The sequence below is a fragment of the Canis lupus genome, chromosome 12 (genome assembly GCF_003254725.2).
Source record: "Canis lupus dingo isolate Sandy chromosome 12, ASM325472v2, whole genome shotgun sequence".
Taxonomy (NCBI): Eukaryota; Metazoa; Chordata; class Mammalia; order Carnivora; family Canidae; genus Canis; species Canis lupus.
In genome coordinates, this window is record NC_064254.1 from 6,448,751 (window position 1) to 6,469,573 (window position 20,823).

At 43.8% G+C, this 20,823-nt stretch overlaps 1 protein-coding gene across 4 annotated transcripts in view; it reads left to right on the top strand.

The window, feature by feature from the left end:
- Positions 1–19,802, top strand: part of TBC1D22B (TBC1 domain family member 22B) — an 83,339-nt gene extending 63,537 nt beyond the window's left edge. For 2 of the 4 annotated variants that reach the window (XM_049092553.1, XM_025418611.3), the window contains one exon: positions 10,675–12,653. In XM_049092553.1, the coding sequence (XP_048948510.1) occupies positions 10,675–10,803 (129 nt within the window). In that variant the 3' untranslated portion in view covers positions 10,804–12,653. Of the gene's footprint in view, positions 1–10,414; positions 10,520–10,674; positions 12,654–19,655 lie in introns of those variants that run through there. The other 2 variants (XR_003124678.3, XR_003124677.3) reach the window with 2 other exon arrangements.
- The last annotated feature ends 1,021 nt before the right edge of the window (positions 19,803–20,823 follow it).

Here is a 20,823-nt window from a genome sequence, read left to right on the forward strand (position 1 = left end):
CCATTCCCCCCACTTGTGCTCTCTGGCTCTCTCTGGCTCTCTGTCAAATAAATAATAAAAAAATTAAATCTGCCTACTAAATAGACAGTTGGCCATGTAATAATTACCTAAACCAAGGTGGATAAATTCTTCCTTTCTCACATAGGAATCTTGGTATTAAGTGAGGATCCTGATGTTATTTGTCTCTTGGGTGCTTGAAGGGAAAAGGGTGACCCTAGGATTTAGGGCTACTGACTGTGAGGAGAGTAGCTGTGCAAGAGACTGTGTGACACTGAGTGTTGGGGGTATGATGGATGATGGTGGGACACCCTGGCAGAGGGGAAATTTTGGTGGTAGTCAGAGGCAGGTCTGCCTTGGATGTGAGCACCCTGATCATAACTGGCAAGTCTCCTGTGTACAGCTTTGTGCTGCCAAGGGAGGGACTGAATGCCTCTCTTCCCCAGCTGTGAGCCTAGAGAGAGCTCTATTGCCCAGGGAAGCCTATTAAGGTGTCTTGTTGCCACCACTGGCCTTCGAAGGAGGAGGTGAGTAAAGGGCACTGTCTGGGGACCTAGCCTGAGCAGCTGAGAGCTGGAAGGCCTGCTGTCCCACACAGCCCTCCTCAGCACTTGTCCCTGGCCTGCAGTTTGCTGGACGCCATCTCCCTGGTGGTAAGGTAGGGAGAGGACATGGCAGCTGCAGCCAGCCGCACAAAGATCTGCCACGGCAAATTTTCCTAGCAGACATGCAGCCAGAGCGAAGGCCCTGTAGAGGTAGGAGATTGCGGTGTTGGCGGAGGGAAGAGACAGAGAGAAGGCAGTGGGGCACAGTAGGAGGGGACAGTGCTGCAAAACCTGATTCTGGGCTTGACCCTAAATCAGGGGGAATCTTTGACCCCCTTTCTTCATCATATCAACAGCCCGGCCCTAGAGCCTGGCCCAGGAATGTCTGGGCCTTGACTTGCACTGCCTGCTCTCTGGAGATGGAAGGAGACGGATGCCTGGGTCCCACCCCAGGAGGCCAGCAGAGTGAACTAGGGAGTCGCAGTGAATCATAGCAGAGACTGTACTTTCCTGCCCTTTGGCTAAGGCTGAAGCTGGAATGTTAAATGAGCTTGCAGAGCCACAGAATTCGATCACCGGAAAACATGTTTTTATTCCTGACATCCAGCAATAGAGTACATCATCAGGGCAGATTGTGGGCGTCAGACTTTGGGAGAGGCTTCCCAAAGCAGGTTAACAGGTGAAACCCAGGACAGGAGATTGTTGAATGAGTTCTGTGAGTGAGGGAATGTGTGGCAGGCCCTCTGTGAGTCAACACACCACCACATAGTTAGACCAAAACAAAAGGAGTTGCTGGAAGGGAGAAGAAGACACTTCCAAAAATCAAAACTACAGTGTGCATGTAGAAGAACGTGAGTTATGCTGAATTGTGGGTACTCGGGGGAAAAAAATGTGTACAGACCACCTGTACAGGTCGGCAGCAGTTCCCCGGTGATGGGCAGCAGCAGGGTGGGAACAGCTTCCTGGAGAACTGGAGACCAGCAACCTCCTCGTCTGTGAGCACTCTGGAGAATACCTGGGAATTATGAATAAAGAGGACAAGCAGGTTCCAGTGAGCAGTGTGCCCGGGGTCTTTGATCTGATTTGCTCCATCTGTGTCCCAGAGCTGCCACAGATTCTAGAAAAATTGAATGTAGTACAGCAAGTCTGGCTTCAGGTGAGTGACCCTGAGAAGGTGGCCATGGCCTTCATACCCACTCTCCCGCACTATAGCATGCTGTCCATCAAGGTCAGGCTTTTGTGATCCCTACCCCAGCATTTCAAGAGAGACGTGTACATTACACCAGGGATCCATGCCTTGGAGCACGCAGCATACAAGCAGTAAGATAAGAACTGGTTGGCAGCAATCCTGGAGAACAATAGTCTGCCAGGGGGTTGTAAACCAGTGACTTTTGGCCAGTTCCTGAGCCTGGCTTCTGGCCCCCAGCCTCGCCCAGGGCAGGCTTATAGCCTCTTTTTATCTTGAACCCCTGATAAACTACCATTTTGTATTTTTTTTTTAAAGATTTTATTTATTTATTCATAGAGACACAGCTAGAGAGAGACAGAGACACAGGCAGAGGGAGAAGCAGGCTCCATGCAGGGAGCCCGATGTGGGACTCGATCCCGGGGTCTCCAGGATCACACCCTGGGCTGCAGGCAGCGCTAAACCGCTGCGCCACTGGGGCTGCCCTCATTTTGTATTTTGTAATAAACCCTTAGTTTATATTAGAGAGCAACAAAGAGAAAGAAAGAAACAAAGAAACAGAAAAGAAAGAAAATTTGTACTAAGTAACCCACAGGGAGCCTGAAAACTATTCCACTATGAGTGGGAAAGGTGTGTGTGCGCCTGAGTCAGAGAGAGCAGGCACTTATTTACCCACCTGGGATTTACCCATCACTGCCCCACAGTCTAAAAAGTCATCTTAGAAAAAGCAGCATCTCTGAGAACCCAGAAGAGCATGGGACCCACAGGATGTTGGACAGGTGCCAACAAGGTCTTGGCTCCAAACTGATTTTGAGAAGCACAGTGCAGGGTACTCCAAAGGCTAATAATCAGAATTCCTTCATATAAAAAGAGAACCGACAAGGAGTCAGTGGGGCCAGCTGATGACCCTAAACCAAAGTGGCGGCTGATCTGAGAATCTGCCTTCATCCTGCAGAAGAAAACCTTGGAGACATTCCTATTCTGCAGGTGTCTGGTGGGCGGCAGGCCAGAGTTGTTCAATGCAAACAGTGCTAAGCCTACAAAGTGTCCCAGGCCTAGATAACAAACAAGATATAAGTAAATCCCTTCAACCCAATGGCACCCACCCACCACTCCTGCAGATACTTGAGGGTAGGATTTCAGAACGTTGTCCAATGCAGGCCCCGTCTTTACAGACATCCAGTGAATTGTCAGTTTGAATCCTACCCAGGGAGCCCTGGGAACTGAAGATCTTTCACCCAAAGCAGGCTGGCGTGAGGAAGGGCACAGTCTGTAGACATAAAACATACTGTTGAGGGGGACACAGCATAGTCTTCTCTGATGGGAAACTTGCTAAATGCACTTTGGCAGAAAACCAATGAACACTCTCAAAAAGTTTACATTCAAGGACGTGTTTTTGGAAGTTTATATTGTAACCAGGGGAATTGTTTTGCTACCTCGCTGATTTTCAAAACGGAGGATTTATTTTAAAGTGCTGCTTATTTGACTAAGAAAATATTTTTACATGCTTGAATACACTTTACATTTGCAAAGGATGTTCCAGTATTGCTAAGTGATTTTACACACAGTATCTTACTTAATAGTGTATATTTTATGTGGTCTTTAAATTCTTTGCTGTTAATCATTCCATATCCTGTCTGGTTGTGCTTGGTTCTTATCACTGAGTAAAATCAAGCAGCTCTTCCACGTCTCCTTCAAACAGCCTCTACTATGACTTCCTTTCTTCTTGTTCCTACTGTATCCTGCCCCACTTCTCTTCTTACACCAGGGCAAGCAGTGTATATTATAGTGGTTATGTGCACTACCTCTAGAGCCAGAGTGCCTGGGTTCAAATTCCAGCCCAGCACTACTGTGTGACCCTGGGACAAATTCCTTAATCTCTCTGCCTCAATTTCCTTATCTGTAAAATGGAAGTGATATTATGCATCTCGTAGAGTTGATGTGAAGATTAAGTAAGTCAAAAGAGAGCACGTGTGTAAAGCACTTAGAGCCCCATCTGGTATATAGTAAGTGCTCAATAAATGATAACTGTCACTATAATGATTATTACCCTTGATGTTCTTCATCTAGGATGAAGTTCTTCCATCTATTAGACATACTCTAATGGGCTTCTCCTGTACCTTTTCCATATGGGGTTATAACCTCTATCCCTTCTCCTTTGGCTCATTTATCTTATTATCATTTCCTCCACCCCCATGGCTCCAATTACTTTTCTGCTATACTCCTTTTCCTTTAGGATCCTCTGGATTCTCAGTCGGTACCAAGGTCAGGCTGTTTTCTGCTATTTTAGCCATTTCCAACTTTTCTTTGGTCCCTTCCTATTAATTTGGAGTTGCTCTCTGCTGTTTGTGCCATAAGCTGTCCTGTCATGACTATTGTATTTCATCCCATTGCGTGTCAGGCTTTGTGCTCCTATGACCTGGTTTTGTAGCAAATCTTCAGTTATTCCCTGCCCCCACGGTATATCTTCTCTATTCCTAGATAAAAGCACCTGATTTGTGATTAATACCTTCTTCCCCCAGCCACTTAGTTTCTAATTTTTTTCTACTATCCCAAATTTATCGGTAATGCATTGGGCCCGGTTTCCCATTGATGCGGCTCCATGATAAGGGGTGCAGTTCCTAGGAATAGCCACTAGGTGGCAGAGTGCCTCCTCATGCTGCGCCTTCCTGCCTAGGGGCGCACAGGCGTGTTAACTTGGCCAGGATTAAATTTCCAGGCTTCTTGGAGGTTTCTAGCAAGGTGAGAGGATTTGGAAATTATAGATTGATTCTATCCCAGCAAAGGATATTCTCTTCTAGAGAGATTTACCCCTATATCGTTAATCAATTATGCAGCCATAGGTATTCGTTATAGAAAAATCAGAACTACCGACAAGCAAAGAGGACAAAAGACCAAGTACCTGAACCCTTACCACACACAGATGATAGATTTCCTTCCAGACATTTCTCCATGCAAATCTATACAAATAAATACATGCTGTGTGTATATAACCATTAATGCAACCATTTTATATACTCTTGTTTTGTAACCCCTTTTATCACTTTACAAAATATGGTGGATGTTCTATCATGTCAAAAACTGTACATCTACATTTCCCCCATTTTTGTACTTTTTACACATTACATGAGTACATGGTTGCACAGAAACTGTGAAAACATTAAAATACCAAATTGGCTACAAGATATTTTATTTTATAGATTTACCTTGATTTATTTAATGAAAGGTCGTTCACTGTCTGTGTAACATCTAGACATTTCTTTCCTTGGGATCTCACTGTTTGGTCTGCATCCCAAATATGCTTTTCTTCCTTTAAGAGCTTTTTAATCCCTCTAGTGGTAACCCCACACCTGGTTGCCTACTGGGATCTTTGGAGAAATGTTATTCCCAGGTCCTACCCAGGTTTTTAGAATCCAAAACTCCAGGGATGAAGCTTGGACCCAAGCATTTCTAAGAGTTCCTACAGTCGATTCACTTTTGCAGCCTGGTTGGAACTGCTGGCTGTGATGATAGGTAGGATAAACACTTGAAACCCCAAGGGTTTCATTAAGGCTTGCAAGTTCCCAGGATCTTTTTGCTTATGTTCTGGATGAGGCTAACCATGTATCATTCCTTTAGCTCCCCTTCCATGGAGGGCAGGGGTTGGTTCTGAGTCAGTGAAGTATGTCCTCAAGAAATAGGATAGCAGGGCACCTGGGTGGTTCAGTCGGTTAAGTATCTGCCTTCGAATCAGAGAAAGACAAACATTATATGGTCTCATTCATTCAGGGAATATAAAAAAATAGTGAAAGGGATTAAAGGGGAAAGGAGAGAAAATGAGTGGGAAATATCAGAGAAGGTGATAAAACATGAGAGACTCCTAACTCTGGGAAACCAACAAGGGGTGGTGGGAAGGAGGTGGGCGGGGGGATGGGGTGACTGGGAGACGGGCACTGAGGGGGCACTTGGCGGGATGAGCACTGTGTGTTATACCATATGTTGGCAAATCGAACTCCAATAAAATATACAAAAAATATATATATACGTCTGCCTTCGGCTCCCTGCTCATGATCTCTCTCTCAAATAAATAAAGTCTTAAAAAAAAGGAAATAGGATGGCAATTTGACCTCACCCAGCAGGTTGATTGAAAATGGGACTGAAATTCTATAATGATAAAAGCAAATTGTACAGAGAGAGAGAGAGAGAAATGTTTTCCAATGAATAAGCTAAAAATAGAAGATTAGCATTAAGATAGATATTTGGGTATTAAACTTACTCTGGGAAAGCCTGGGTTGCTCAGTGGTTGAATGTCCGCCTTCGGCTCAGGGCATGATACCCAGGTCCCAGGATTGAGTCCTGCATAGGGCTCTTTTCATGGCGTCTGCTTCTCCCTCTGCCTTGTCTCTGCTTCTCTCTCTCTCTCTCTCTTTCTCTTCCTCTCTCTCTGTCATGAATAAATAAACAAAATCTTTAAAAAATAAACTTACTCTGAAGGGAAGTATAAGAATTCTTATTGGCTGTGGTGGGACTCAAAAGAAGGGCAAGCTACAAGAGCAAGGGACTTTAACTTAGGGTCTATGTTTAGAAGTCAGGAGATCCCTCCAAAAAAAAAGAAAAAGAAGTCAGAGGACCCCTAGAAATGAATGGAAACATAATATCATCTTTATTTCCAATAACCCCAAACTCAAAGTAGCATTTCCAACAATGATGAATGTAGCCAAGAAAGCACAGTAATATGTGCAGTACCTACTTTTGTCACTAATTGCAGAAATTTACATATCCTATGAAGTTGTTACAGATATCTCAACATTGTTTGTGTTCACAACTACTTTGAAATAATGGTATTTAATCTGCCATTAGATCTTATTCTAGAATATATTAATAAAGCACATCTATGATGGTATCATAAATCTGTGTAAAAATATTTTAATAATTGTTTCAATTTAACTGGTCTTCTTTGTGATATTGTGTGTTTTATGTATTTAAAACCATCATTCTGAGAAGGGATCCATAGGCTTCTCCAGATAGCCAAAGAGTCTGAAGTACAGAAAAGGTGAGGATCAAATTAGAATAGTTGCATTACAAGGGCAACATTTTTTTAAAAGTTTAGATTAAAAACAAAAACAAAAAACAAGGTAGACATAGAACAGACCAAGACAACCCAGGAGAATTGTTAACCATGAGAAAAGCACCCTCCAGAGATGTTTAGATTAGCTGACAGCATTTTTAAAAGCAAAGGTAGTATCTGGGTGGGTTGAGTGAATATCAGTAACTAGCTGAGTAATGAATCTGGTTGAATGAATATCAGTAACAAGAATGCAGTGGTAAGGGGTGGTTACCTGCAGGGTTTGGGAAATTTAAAGTGGATGCCAGCCACCAAGATGGGTGGGGGAGAGGAGTATGAACATACATAGAGAAGCGTGTAGCGTGATTCCTTTCTCATTGTGTTCTTCCCGTGAGCTCACGACCATTTTGACTTAAGGCTTTTGAGTTCTGTACTGAGGCTTCGAGATCTCAGGAAAGAGGTTTACAATGAACAAAATGTGTTTGTTAAGAGTATGCAGTGCTGGTGGAGATCTAGGGAAATGAGCATTTTTCTGGAATGCATTTTCTGAATGAGTGTTAAGTACCTTTAAAATGTTTGTATTCTTTAACATAGTAATTTCATTCCTAGGAATTCAGCTCCAAGGAAATAATCTAAAATATGGCTCTATGCACAAGGCATTCGTTATAATTTCATTATAATGAAAAACCAGAAATAATTAAGTACTCAAAACAGGAAGATGTAAATTATGGTATATCTGCATCATGAGAAATTCTTTGGCCAAGAAAGTACCTATGAGGAGTTTTTAATATTAGAGGAAATGTTTATGATAAATGCTAAACAGATTCAAAATTATATAGAGAAAATGTTTCAACTATGGAAAATGTGCAGAAAAAGGAGTTTCAGAAGGAAATATGCTAGAATGCTTAAAAGTAATCCTCTTGATTACGAAGTTACAAGTAATTTATTTTTTGCTTTTTTACTTGTTACTATACAAAACCACCACAGAATGTTCTGCTGTATAAGTAATTTATTTTATTTTATTTTATTTATGATAGGCACGCAGTGAGAGAGAGAGAGAGAGGCAGAGACACAGGCAGAGGGAGAAGCAGGCTCCATGCACCGGGAGCCAGATGTGGGATTCGATCCCGGGTCTCCAGGATCGTGCCCTGGGCCAAAGGCAGGCGCCAAACCGCTGCGCCACCCAGGGATCCCTGCTGTATAAGTAATATATAAAAACTGTATAGTTGGGGCTCCTGGGTGGCTTAGTCAGTTGAGCATCCAACTCTTGGTTTTGGCTCAGGTCACGAGCTCAGGATCCTAAGATAAGAGTCCCTTCCCCGTCTCTGCTCAGCAGGGAGCCTGCTTGACATTCTCTCCCTCGGCCTGCCCCCATGCACTCCCTCGCTCTCTCTTTCTCTCTGGAATGAATGAATAAATCTTTTTCAAAAAATTTCATTGTAAAAATTGAAAACACAGGGTTGCTCAAATGATACAGAAGTGTAATGGGAAAAATGTGAAAGTCTCTTGTCGCTGAAGGTAACCATGGTTAATAGTTTACCTCCTCATCTTCTAGATTTTTTGTATACATATAGAAATATATTGTGTTTTCTTATTTACCTAAGGGGGGTCATTATATAAGTATTTTTCTACAATGCTTTTTTTTTTTTTCACTCCTAAAAATGTCTTAATTATCTTTCCACCTCGGCGCATGTCCTTCTCCTTCATTTGTTCTGTGTGCTGCCATGTATATCATGATGTGGATAACCCCCGCTGTTTGAAGCAGTGGTGCATGCAGTGAAGACCTTTGTGGGGGAGTGTGAATATTTCCTAAAGACAGGGAGACAGAGGTAGAGTTGCTGGATCAAAGCCCATGTGCATTTCTAGTTTTGATAGATACAGCCTGTGTTTATTAAGATGATAAAACTTGTCTACTGTAACCAAGACCCTAGAACTACAGGGGCTTAAAACAAGATAGTTGTTTACTTCTCGTTTAATAAGTAGTCTAAGTGTAAGCAGTCCAGGGCTACTGTTCCGCCACCAAAGTGCCAGGGACTCAGATTTCTTCTGTCTTGTTGCTCTGCCGTCTTCAACACACGGCTTTAATCTTATGGTCTGAGATAACTGCTTCCACTCTTCCATTGGTATCTGCTTTCTGGGAAGTGGGGCAGGAGTGGTCTAGGGCAGAACCCAAGGCTTACACTGTCCCAGGATTGGGATCTTAAGCATCTTGGCCATACATAGTAGTGATGTGCCACGGGCAGCTTTGTGCACAGCTAAGTTTCTAAAAGCAGAAATCTCATAAAAGATATGCAAGACCTTTACACTGAAAACTACAAAACATTGCTGGAGTGTCCAGATCAGCTAAAAGCAAGGTTTTTAAAATACTCGTTGCATGTGGGTCGGCCATGGGGACTCTTCCCATTACCTTTCCATATGACTCACCTGTTTTCCTATTTGGTGCTCTTCTTTATTTCTTACTGATTTGTAGGGACTCCTTTTTGATTACGGATGGTAACATTTTGTCTTTTAAAGTGTTACAAAATATTTTAGTCAGTTTCTTATGTCTTTTTTTTAAATTTTTTTTAATTTTTTTATTTATTTATGATAGTCACACAGAGAGAGAGTGAGAGAGGCAGAGACACAGGCAGAGGAAGAGGGAGAAGCAGGCTCCATGCACCCGGAGCCCGACGTGGGATTCGATCCCGGGTCTCCAGGATCGCACCCTGGGCCAAAGGCGGGCGCCAAACCGCTGCGCCACCCTTCGGCACCTCTTGACATATTGAAGTTATATGTAATCAAGTCTGCCTGTCTCCTTATGTCTCTGGGTTTTGTCTTGCTATTTATAACATGACTCTTGACCTCAGGGCTGTGGGTTCAAGCCCCATGTTGGGTGTAGAGATTACTTAAAAATAAATAAGTAAATAGACTTTTTTAAAAAGGCAGGGAATGGATAAAGAACACTGAGTAGCAGCAGCAGCAGTGTAGTGACCTAAATTATAGAGACAACCTCTCATTCTCTTTTTATTCTAATATCCTCTTTAATAGGCTGTCTCTCTGGAGCTGTTTGAGGGACCTGGGCTTTGAGAACAGAATAGGATTGAGATAGGTAGAGGAGAAAAGAGAAAGTCTCCCAAGTTAAAGGAACAACATAAATTAAAACCATGGATGCACAAATCAACCCGGCTGAAATGGACCTAGCTGGAGGAGGCATGGGCATTAGAAAATAAACTGGACAGGTAGATTGAGGCGGTCTCTGGAGAATAGGGCAGAGGCTAAATAAATACAATTAGAAGTGAACCCTGGGATTGGGAGGAATGTAGCAAATGCAAAAGGATACACATTTATGAATATGAATAAAGGGGTTTTTTTGAATAAAGTTTTTTTTTAAGGAAACAAATATCTAACAAAAGGTAAATGGTTGAGTAAATTAGAGTATAGCCACATGATGGGATACTAACACTGACAATAGTCATTTTTTGAAGGCTGCATGGAAAAACACTAAAGTTATAGTAAAAGGAGATGATTAAAAAGCATATAAAAATCCTAACTATTATCACAGCTATTTAAGGAAATAGGTGTGTGAGAAAAAGGCTGAGAAGAAAAACTTGAAAATAAAGAGAGGTGTAGTTGGATGATGCGTGATTTTTTTTCTCTTTTTAGATACCTTTATTTGTTGGTGTCGTTCTCTGTTTATAGTATTTTTAAAAGAGGCAGGTGTTAGTGGATACGAGAGAATCAACAGAGGCTTTTCAGAGCTTCCTGAAGGTGAACTGGGAGTTGGGGGCTGAGTGCCGCTTGGGAGGAGGGAGCTGACCCTATGGGATGTGTGATCCAGAAGGAAGGGACCCCCCTTCCAGGGCCTGCTGATCCCTTGGTCTATAGTACCGGCATGATAAAAAGCTTCTTTTCTGGCCTTCCAGGGTCTCCTGATGCTGCTACAAAACCTACCTACGATACACTGGGGCAACGAAGAGATTGGGCTGCTTCTCGCTGAGGCGTACAGACTAAAGTACATGTTCGCTGATGCCCCTAATCACTACCGCCGATAGGTGCTGTCTCCTCAGGGGGACCCAGACTGTCCCCATCTCTGATGGCAATCTGATCACTGTGGCCACTGTGCGAGCCGTGGACTCCGGCCAGGAACCACTCCTGCTGTAAAAAGCTCACATCCGCCGCCCAGGTCTTAACTCTGGCGTGCCTGTCCACCACTCCACGTCTCTGGATGTGTTTCTTGGACCACTCTCAGTATTCCATGACATGTGGATGGGCCCAGCTCTGGGAGAAGACAGGAAAGGAGGTACAGGGTTGTCTGCCCCTTTAAAAGAAACTGGACAAAAGAAGGGGAAGGCTCAGGGATTTGTCCCTACATGGGCTGACTGTCTCTCGCCTCCTGGCCCCTGACTGATGCCGTTGCTTTTTGTGACATAGTTTGATTTGATCACAGGTCAAAAAACGCCTTATGTTTTCAAGACTCCTGCCCCCGCCCCCTCCCATCCTAGCCCTTCCCCTTCTGCCCTTGTCTGAGCCAGTGAGGGGCAGCTTCAGACTGTTGTCCTCAGATGGAGGTACTGATGCTTCTAACTCGGGGAAGAGGCCTGCACCCAAGGGCTAGGAATTTTCTTTTTCCTTTTCTCACCAGATGTCTGTGTGTGCCTGCGTCTGTGTGTATATGTGGGTGTACACACCCATCAGCATTTAGTTACACGTATCCAGACCAGCCCCATGACAAACAGCTGGGAAGGGCCCCGGTGACCAAGTATACAGGCGTCCCTTGAGAAGGATCAGGGCAGGGGAGGGGGGAAGGGGCCTTATACCTCTACAAACCCTTTTTCCATGATGACCCACTCCAAGATATTATGTGTAAATTGTGTTATTATGTATATGGGTAAAGATGTACAAATATATGTCCTCTTTGTAGCAGATATGATTTTATATTTATAATGTGCATCAACATGTGAAAGCAATCTAGGTCACGAGCACAGAGGAAGTTGCCAGGCAGGTGCGTTTGGCAGCTCCAGGTTGGTTTCTGGGTGCCCTCCGGTGAGGGGAAAAGTGGGAGTCTGCCAAGCGCAGGCCACCGAGCAGATGGAGCTGCTTCGAGAGTCGGTGGCGTGTCGGTGGCGGCTGTCCCGAGCATCAGTGTCTCAGAGTGTTCCTCTCTTCCCTCCCCAGCTCTTTGTGGAGCATCTGCCCCACTCCTTCCCCGTGAGGGGTGGACAGAGCCCCCCCACCTCTCACTGGAGCCCAGCCGCCTCCCAGAGAGGTGGCTCCAGAGGCAGAAGCCCTCCTGCATGTTTTCAGCCCTTCCCTTTCCCCAGGAGGCTGGGGGAGAGCCTTTGTCTTTCCGTTTTAAGTCAGCATCATATTCAAGACAGAAGCTGTGACTGACTCATCCGTGCCAAGGAGAGGGGTTTTCTGTGTCTCCCTGGGGTTTGGGGCTCTTCTCAGTGAGAGGCATCCAGGGTCCCCCACTGTCACCCTCATACCCCACCCAGCTCATGAGATGGGTGGCGCCTGTTTGATTTCTGGAGTTCCGTAGTGGAGGGGCAGTGGGGGTATGGTGGCAAGCAGCCGTCATTCTCTGGAGAAGCTGGTCAGTGTCCCCGGGTGGGTGATACCTTTGAGTCTTTGCCAGTGAAGCTCCACCACGCTGGCATGTTACATTCTCATCTGGAGCTGTTTCTCAGGCATTCTTCCTAACCGTCTCCTCTTCCCCCTCAGTGTGCCTCAATGGTCTCCTTCACAGAGTGAGAGGGCTGTGGCCCTCCATCAACCGGACTAATTAAAGAAAGACACCTGTGTTCCCAAGTGGTGGTTTTATTTTTTTAGTTTTTATGTTTGTATGGAAATTGTGGATAAAGTGAAAGAATTGTAAATAAATAGTGTATTTCCTCCTCCACTGCTGATTTTTCACCCATGGATTTGTATAACCTGGAACCAAAGGGGTCCCCATTCCTCGGGTTTTTCTTGCTGGTATTAGTAAGGGTTAGGGGACAAGTCCTCTGTGGGGCAAGCAGGAGATCAACAGAAAATCACCAGGCAGTCACAGAGGACTGAGCATCTACTCTGTGATGGATCCTGCAGAAAATACAAAAATGAACATGGGACCTAACCACTGACATTTATAGAGTACCTTGCCACGTGCCAAGCAAGCCCTGTGATAAACACTTGAATGGTTTCTTCACCCAGAACTTCTTCCTATGACTCCTTTGAGAGTGTTGCTTAGTTTCAGTAATCAGGATCTATATTAGGATTACATTCAGCAACATGCAGCACAAACCAAAAAATAATCGTGGCTTACACGACAGAGGAATTTACCAGGCACCTGGGTGGTTCATTCATTCAGTCAAGTGTCTGACTTCAGCTCAGGTCATGATCTCAGGGTCCTGGGATGGAGACCCAGCCCCATAAGGGGCTCTGCGCTCAACAGGGAGTTTGCTTCTCCCTCTCCCTCTGGCCCTCCACCTGGAGCACCTGGCTGTGCTCTCTCTCTCTCTCTCAAATAAGTAAAATCTTAAACAAAAAGCCAAAGGAAATTAATTCTCCCTCCCATGAAAGCCCAAAAGTAGGCCACCCAGGGCTAGCATGATGGGTCTGATTCACAGTCTTTAGGAACCTGGACTCCTTCTCTAGGTCTTCACGGGAAGAGAGCAACTAGCACTCCAGCCACTGCATCCACTTGCCAAGCAACAGAATGGATAAAGGGGACAAAGAAAAAGGAAGCAGCCTGCTGCTCCCTCTGCCTGTGCCTCTGCTTCTCTCTGTGTGTCTCTCATGAATAAACAAATAAAGTCTTCTAAAAATAATAAAAAAATCTTTTAAAAATAATAAAAGTCATGGCAGTATGTACATAACATAAAGTTTGCCATCTTAATCACTTCGAAGTGTACAGTTCAGTTGTGTTCAGTGTATTCCTATTGTCAGGCAACCAGCACCATCACCCATCTCCAGAACTCAACCTGCAAAACTAGAACTCTGTACCCCTGAAACAACAGCTCCCTATCTCCTCCTCCATATGGCCCCTGGCAACCGCCATTCATTCTACTTTGTATCTCCAGGAATTTGACTACTCTAGGCAACTTACATAAGTGGAATAATACAGTATTTGTCTTTTTGGACTGGCTTATTTCACTTAGCATAATGTCCTCAGGGTTCATTCAATTTGTGGCCTATATCAGAATTTCCTTCCATTTTTTAAGGCTGAATAATATTCCAACACACACACACCATACTTTGTTTCCATCCATCTGTTGATCAGTTGGGTTCCATTTTTTGGCTTTTGAGAATAATGTTATGAACATGGGTATATAAATATCACTTAGAGGGCCTCCTGGGTGGCTCAGTCGGCTGAGTGTCGGACTCTTGATTTCAGCTTAGGTTGTGATATCAGGATTTTGGGATCGAGCCCTGCATCTGGCTATGTGCACTCAGCATAGAGTCTGCTTCTCTCCCTCTTCCTCTGCCCCTCCCCCTGCTCACATGCACACGAGCACTCTCTCAAAATTAAATAAATCTTTAATAACTATCAAAGACCTTATTTTCAATTATTTTGGGTGTATACCCATAAGTGGGGTATTCTATTTTTGATATTTTGAGGAACCACCATGTTTTTCTCAGACTGCTTTTTAGATTTTTTTCTTTTACTTTGGGTTTCAGAAGTTTGTATATCTGAGTGTGGGCTTTTGTTTGTGGAGTTGTGTTTTTTTTGGGGGGGATTGTATTCTGTTTGGGTTTGAGTTTCTTGAATATATAATTTTATGTCTTTCATCAAATTTGAGAAGCTCTCAGTGATTATTTCTTCAAATACTTTTCTGTACCAATCTCACTCCTTTTAGACTCCAGTGATATGAATGTTGGACCTATAGTTCCTCAAAATCTGATTTATTCACTTTTTTCCTTTCTGTTCTTCAGACTAGGGGCTTTCTCCTCATCCATCATTAAGTTCATTGACTCCTTTTCTGTCATCTCCATTCTACTATTAAGCCCACACAGTGAATTTTTATTTCAGATATTGGTTTTTGGTTCTAGCATTTCCATTTGATTCTTTTTTATAGTTTGTATTTCTCTACTGAGACTGTTTTTTCCTTCATTTCAAGTGTGTTTACTTTTACCTCATGGAGCATGGTTGTAATACCTGTTTTACATTTTCGTCTGGCAGTTCCAACATCTGGGTCATCTTGGGGATGGCATCTTTCAATTGTCTTTCCTCTAAAAACGGATCACCCTTTTCTAGGTCTTTGGGTGTTGAGTAATTTTGGATTGTATCCTGGACATTTTGAATGTTACATGTGAGAATTCAGGTCTTATTTAAAAATACTCTAGAGCAAGGAGCAAGGGTCAGCAAACTGTTGCTCCTGGGTCAAATCCAATCCCCCTCCTCTTTTCATAAATAAAGTTTCATTGAAACACAGCAATGCTATTTATTTACATCTTGTCTTTGGCAGCTTTTACACCACAACAGCAGAGTTAAGTGGTCGTGCTAGACTGTATGGCCCACAAAGCCTAAAATATTTCCTATCTGGCCTTTTATGGAAGAAGTTTGCTGATCTCTGCTCTCGAAAACACAGACTTCATTTTGTTTTGTATTGTTTTAGTAGGCAATCAACCCAGTTAGGTTCAAACTGCAAGTTCTCTCTCAACTTCTGTGGGCCATTGCCACGCTGCTTTGGGTTTATCCTGACAATGCAAAACGTTATGCCAGTTCATACACAGAGTTGGCCTCCCCTTCTGTAGCTGGCTTTTCCCTGAGATTCCCCTTATACTCTCTGGCTCACCAGTACTCTGTTTCCTAGTCAGCCAGAATTATGGTGTTTCTCTGCTGCCATACTAGTGCTGACACTGCTGCACAATTGATTCCTGCCCTTGGGGCAGGTCTGGGAGGGAGAAAAAATTAATTGTAATTCCCCCCACAACTCTCTGGCTCTGGCTCTCAGAGACACTTCCTAAGCCATCTGGTTAGAGAGATGTGGTTTGTAACATAATAAGGAATATATATTTGGTTTCTGCCCCCGGTCTCCAACACAGAGCTCCTAAAACCCTTGGAATTCCCTGAGTGATAGGAGCATCTTTTGTTCACCTCCTCATCTTTGGAGGCGACTCATGGTGAGCTCCTGGATAGCTTCAAGTTGGGGGGCTGGTTATCAGAAAGGTTAAGCCATCACCATAAGCTTGGAACTTTTGGCCCCATCCCCATCCTCTGGGGAGGGGAAAGGGACTGGAGATTGAGTAAATAATCAGTTATGGCTACGTGATGAAACCTCCCTTCAGAACCTTTACCAAAGAGGTTCACAGAGTTTCTGGGCTGGTGAACACATCTATGTGCAAGGAAGAATGATGCACCCCAACTCCACAGGGACAAAAGCACCTAAACCCGGGACCCTTCCAGACCTCACCTTATGTACTTCATCTAGATGTTCCTTTATGATAGACCAGTAAATGTAAGTGTTTCTTGGAGTTCTGTGAGCCATTTTGTGGCACATTATCAAACCTGAGGAAGGGGTTATGGGAGTGCCCCAATTTGTAGCCAGTTGGTCAATATACAAGTGACAACCTGGGGTAGATGACTGGCATCTGAAGTAGGGACAGTTTGGGGAGACTTAGCCCTGATCCTGTGGGTTCTGTGCTAGCTCCAGGTAGCGTCAGAAATGAGTGGTAGGACATGCGGTTGGCATCCAGAGAGCTAGAGAATCGGTTGATGAGGGGAAAAAAACCCCACACATTTGGTCAGAATTGTTGCGAGTAGAGAAGAAACAAGATTTGTTTTCTTTTAGGTTTCTTTCAGTTTTTGCTACCTCTGCTGCTGTGAACCTTAACTGGGACCTCCTCTGAAGTCAAAGCTGTGAGAGAAAAACTGGAAAAATTTTGAGAAACTCACCCCCTATGGATAGCTTCTTTAAGCTTTGACTCCCTCCCTAATTTGCCTGCTTGTTTTCTTTTCAGAGTTCTCAGGCATATTTTGTCCAGCATTTTAAGTCATCTTTAGTGGCAAAGAGAGACTGCAGTGGGCTTACTCCATCTTGCCTAGCACTAGAAATCCTCCAAACATTTTTGTCACAACATACAGTAAAAAATATGTTGCACACCGAGCCCAGTACACCAACACAGACACACAAATATGAACATTTCACAGTGTGTACTCTTCCTTGGTGTGGTGGCCTATAACCTGTTCTATTGCATTTTTCAAAAATGCTAATCAAGACTCATTACTGAGGGTTTCTTTTTAAGATTTTATTTATTTATGAGACACACACACACAGAGGCAGAGACACAGGCAGAGGGAAAAGCAGGTTCCCTGCGAGGAGCCCGATGCAGGACTCGATCCCAGGACCCTTGGATCACAACCTGAGCCAAAGGCAGATGCTCAACCACTGAGCCACCCAGGTGCCCTCATTACTGAGTATTAACTTGAATTTGAAAAACACAGCTCTTCATGTTATTGAAATGGGTGAGCTAAGCCTGCTGCTAGCTGAAATAAACTTGAGCACGTTTCAACAAGTCTTGAATAATAAATACCACAGCTGATAATGCAGTAAATTTGTAAGTCAAAAAAATGTGATGAGAATTGCGTTATAACCCTGGATTATAGAATTCAAGGTTCTCCATGTGAGAAACATTCCCACTTCCTCCTCCCTTCCCCCAACCCTAGACAAAGGTGAATCGAATTAGGGATTTTTGTGGGGTTTTTTGCAGTCCAAAAATAGCCAACTCAGAGTGATAGGATTCGATTGTAAGTCACCCCAAGCCTATTTTATGTTAGGCACCTGATACCATGTATTACTTGCAAAATAAACAGCCTGAAGTCAACTCTATAAGGAGAAGAAAACAAGGCAGTAATTATTGATAACCTGATTCCCACTGCCTTCTTTCCCTCTGTCTTGCCTACCTCCTCCTTTCCTCCCTTCCTCTCCCCCGCAATAAAAATCATAAGGGTAATAAATATTTGAAGTGGGTACTGATCCTTGGCAAGTTAAAGGATATGTATGCTCAAACAGCCAGAGCCCCAACCAAAAAGGAATGTGGCAGTTCCCTACAACACTACTTTCACCTAGTGAAAAATCCACCTTTATTACTAAGTTACCACCAGAATACAGTGAACTTGATGACTCATTATAAGCACTTCCAAAATGTAATAAACTTTTTCTATAAAGGTTTCAGAAATATCTTACAACCGTATACTTAGAACGCTATGTTTACACAAAATAGCACTTAATAATACACAAGCTGTCTAAAGCAGATGGTCCCCTTTTCCCTCCTCAGTTACTTCTGGTTTTCTTTTTTTTTTAAGTTTTCTTTATTTATTTTATGATAGACAGAGAGAGAGAGAGGCAGAGACACAGGAGGAGGGAGGAGCACGCTCCATGCTGGGAGCCTGACGGGGGACTCGATCCCGATCCCGGGACTCCAGGATCACGCCCTGGGCCAAAGGCAGGCGCTAAACCGCTGAGCCACCCAGGGATCCCCTACTTCTGGTTTTCTAAAACAGTTTCCTTTGAAAAATGAAAGGCATCTTTCCCTGATTCTTTCAGCACAGAGTCTACATTTGGGAGTGGGCAGAGAAGAGATGGTAAAGTAAGATAAAAGGTTGAGTGAATGAGAATGTGGAGGCATCAACCCCGCTGCCCCACCCCTACACAGAGGCTGGATCACTCCATCTGGGATCTTACCTCCCCCCAGACACCCTGAATTCTCCAAGTCTAGAGAACCCATCTGTGTATTCACTGCCCACCCCTCCTCCAAGATGACTAAAGGCAGCAGTCTATTGAAAACTTGGTCTGTGATCTCAGGATTAGAGAGTACTGAAGGAGAAACACAGGACTCTGCTTGAGATGCTACATCAAGATCCCTTTCTTTGCTCAATCTTTTGAAAACATAATAAAAAAAATTCTGCCTCACCCTTATTGAACCTCACGGTGGGGAACCATGCTTCAAATCAACAGGCAGAGCTGTGCCCCCAAAATGGATCAGCCCTTGTTCACAGAGGGAACTATTTGCTTTAGACATTTTTAAAAACCCATCTTGCTTGGAGATGGGTAACAGAAGTCTAAACTTGATTGAAGGGATTTCTAACTTTATAATAAACCAATTTAAAGAGGAGAAGACATCTTGTTTTCATGTCTTAGACAAGAGAACATAGAGAAGGCATAGGGAGAGAGATGTTATACCTGCAGGAGGTGGCTTCTGCAGAAGCTGACACTCCATTCTTCTACAATAGTAGCTAACAGTTCTTGGGTACTTACTGTGTACCAAGCAAAGCTATCTTACAGGAATTCACCAGACTAATCTTCCTAACAGTCCTGTAAGTTGATGTTATCCTTTTCATCACCCTTATCTTATAAGTGGGGAAGGTGAAGTTTGAAGAAGTCACGTATCTTGCCCAAGGTCTCATATCTAATAAGTAGCAGAGCTAGGATTTGAACTCAGGCAACCTGGCTCTGAACTCCACATACCTCTCCACCATGCCATAGTAGCTTCTGGTTTCCCACTGAATTAAGGCTTGACCTTACATGAAAGCCACAGAGCAAGCAAAATGAGATCCCTTGTACTCCTTCCTTATACCGCACCTCTGTTCCAGGGAGATAAAAAGAAAGGAAATGGGAAAGAGGAAGAAGAAGAGAAAGCTTTGTCATGATCATTTTAATTCATAAGCTTGAGTTCTAAAGTCTGCCAGAAACAGCTCACTGTCCACTAAAATTCATGCTTCCCTTTCCATAGGATAGTTTCTGGGAACTGGCTGATCAACCAGGGATTACATTTCCCGACCTTTCTTGGAGTTGGGTGGGATTATGTGACAAGTTCTCTCCAAGAAAATGTGAACAGAGGGAATGTATGTCACTTTGGGGACAAGACAGTTAAAAAGCAGGTGTGCCTTCTTCATTCTGTCTTCCCCTGTTTTGCTTTGTAGATGCAAAGGACTGCAAGCCCTGGGGAAGAGAGAAGCCACAGGGTAAAAGAAGTCTCAGTTCCTGAATGACTCAATGAAAGGCTATCCACCAATCAGGAACACTACACTAGACAAGTATATAAGAAATAAACTTCTTTTGTGCTCAACCACTGAAACTTGGGGCTTGTATCTTACAGCAGCTAGTATTACCCTAACTAATGCAGAACAGATAACCAATGACTGTCCGGCCACCCTCCCCCAACACCTTTCCTGTTCTAGTTCTGTATTGCTATAGCACAAACTACCCCAAAACTAAGTGGTTTAGTGCAGCCACTGTATTGCGCTCACAGACTCTGGGTAAGGAACTCAGGTGGGGCACGACAGGGATGACAATTCAGGAATATCCTTTGCAGGAATAGGTCTGGAAAGACTCAGAGGCTAGGGATGGTTCACTATTGGGGATTGCTATCTATCTAGGGCCACCTTCCTTCCTATGTCTGGCAGTTGACACTGGGAATCAGTTAAGACCTCAACTGGAGCTGTTGGTCAGAACATCTATATGTCACCTCTTCAGGTGTGTGTTCTTTCCACATCCTTGTGGGGACTGCGTTCCAAGAGCATCCCAAAAAGGCTGAGTGGAAGCTGTATAATCTATGATGGCATGATATCACTTCTGCTGGTGTCACATGCCCACCTAGATTCCAGGGGAGGAAATGTCGATGCCATCTCCAAATGGGAGGAGCATCAGTATCACGTTGTAAGAGTATGTCGGCTGGGGGATCTTATAATTATCTTGGAAGGCCATCTGCCCCACTTCCTTTCCATAGTTCTCTCCTCCATTTCCCTTCCTTCTTCTTGTCCTGTGCTTTCTCCTCCTCTTCCTGCTTTCCTTTCCCACTTCACAAGCCTTCCCACTGTCAACTCTTTCTAACATTCCTCAGCTCTATTCAATTCACGTCAATTGAGCATACGTAATGAGACAAGTGTCTGATCCACAGACACAGATAACACCCTTCCTTTTCTGCATCCTGTTCTCTCTCTTCCCCTCCATTTTTCTACTCTTGAGATGGGTATAATGCAACATTTCCCAACCTTACCACTGTTGTCATTTTGGACTGGATAATGCTTGTTGTGGGGTTGTCCTGTGATTTATAGGATGTTTTGCAGCATCCCTGGCTGCTTCTCACTA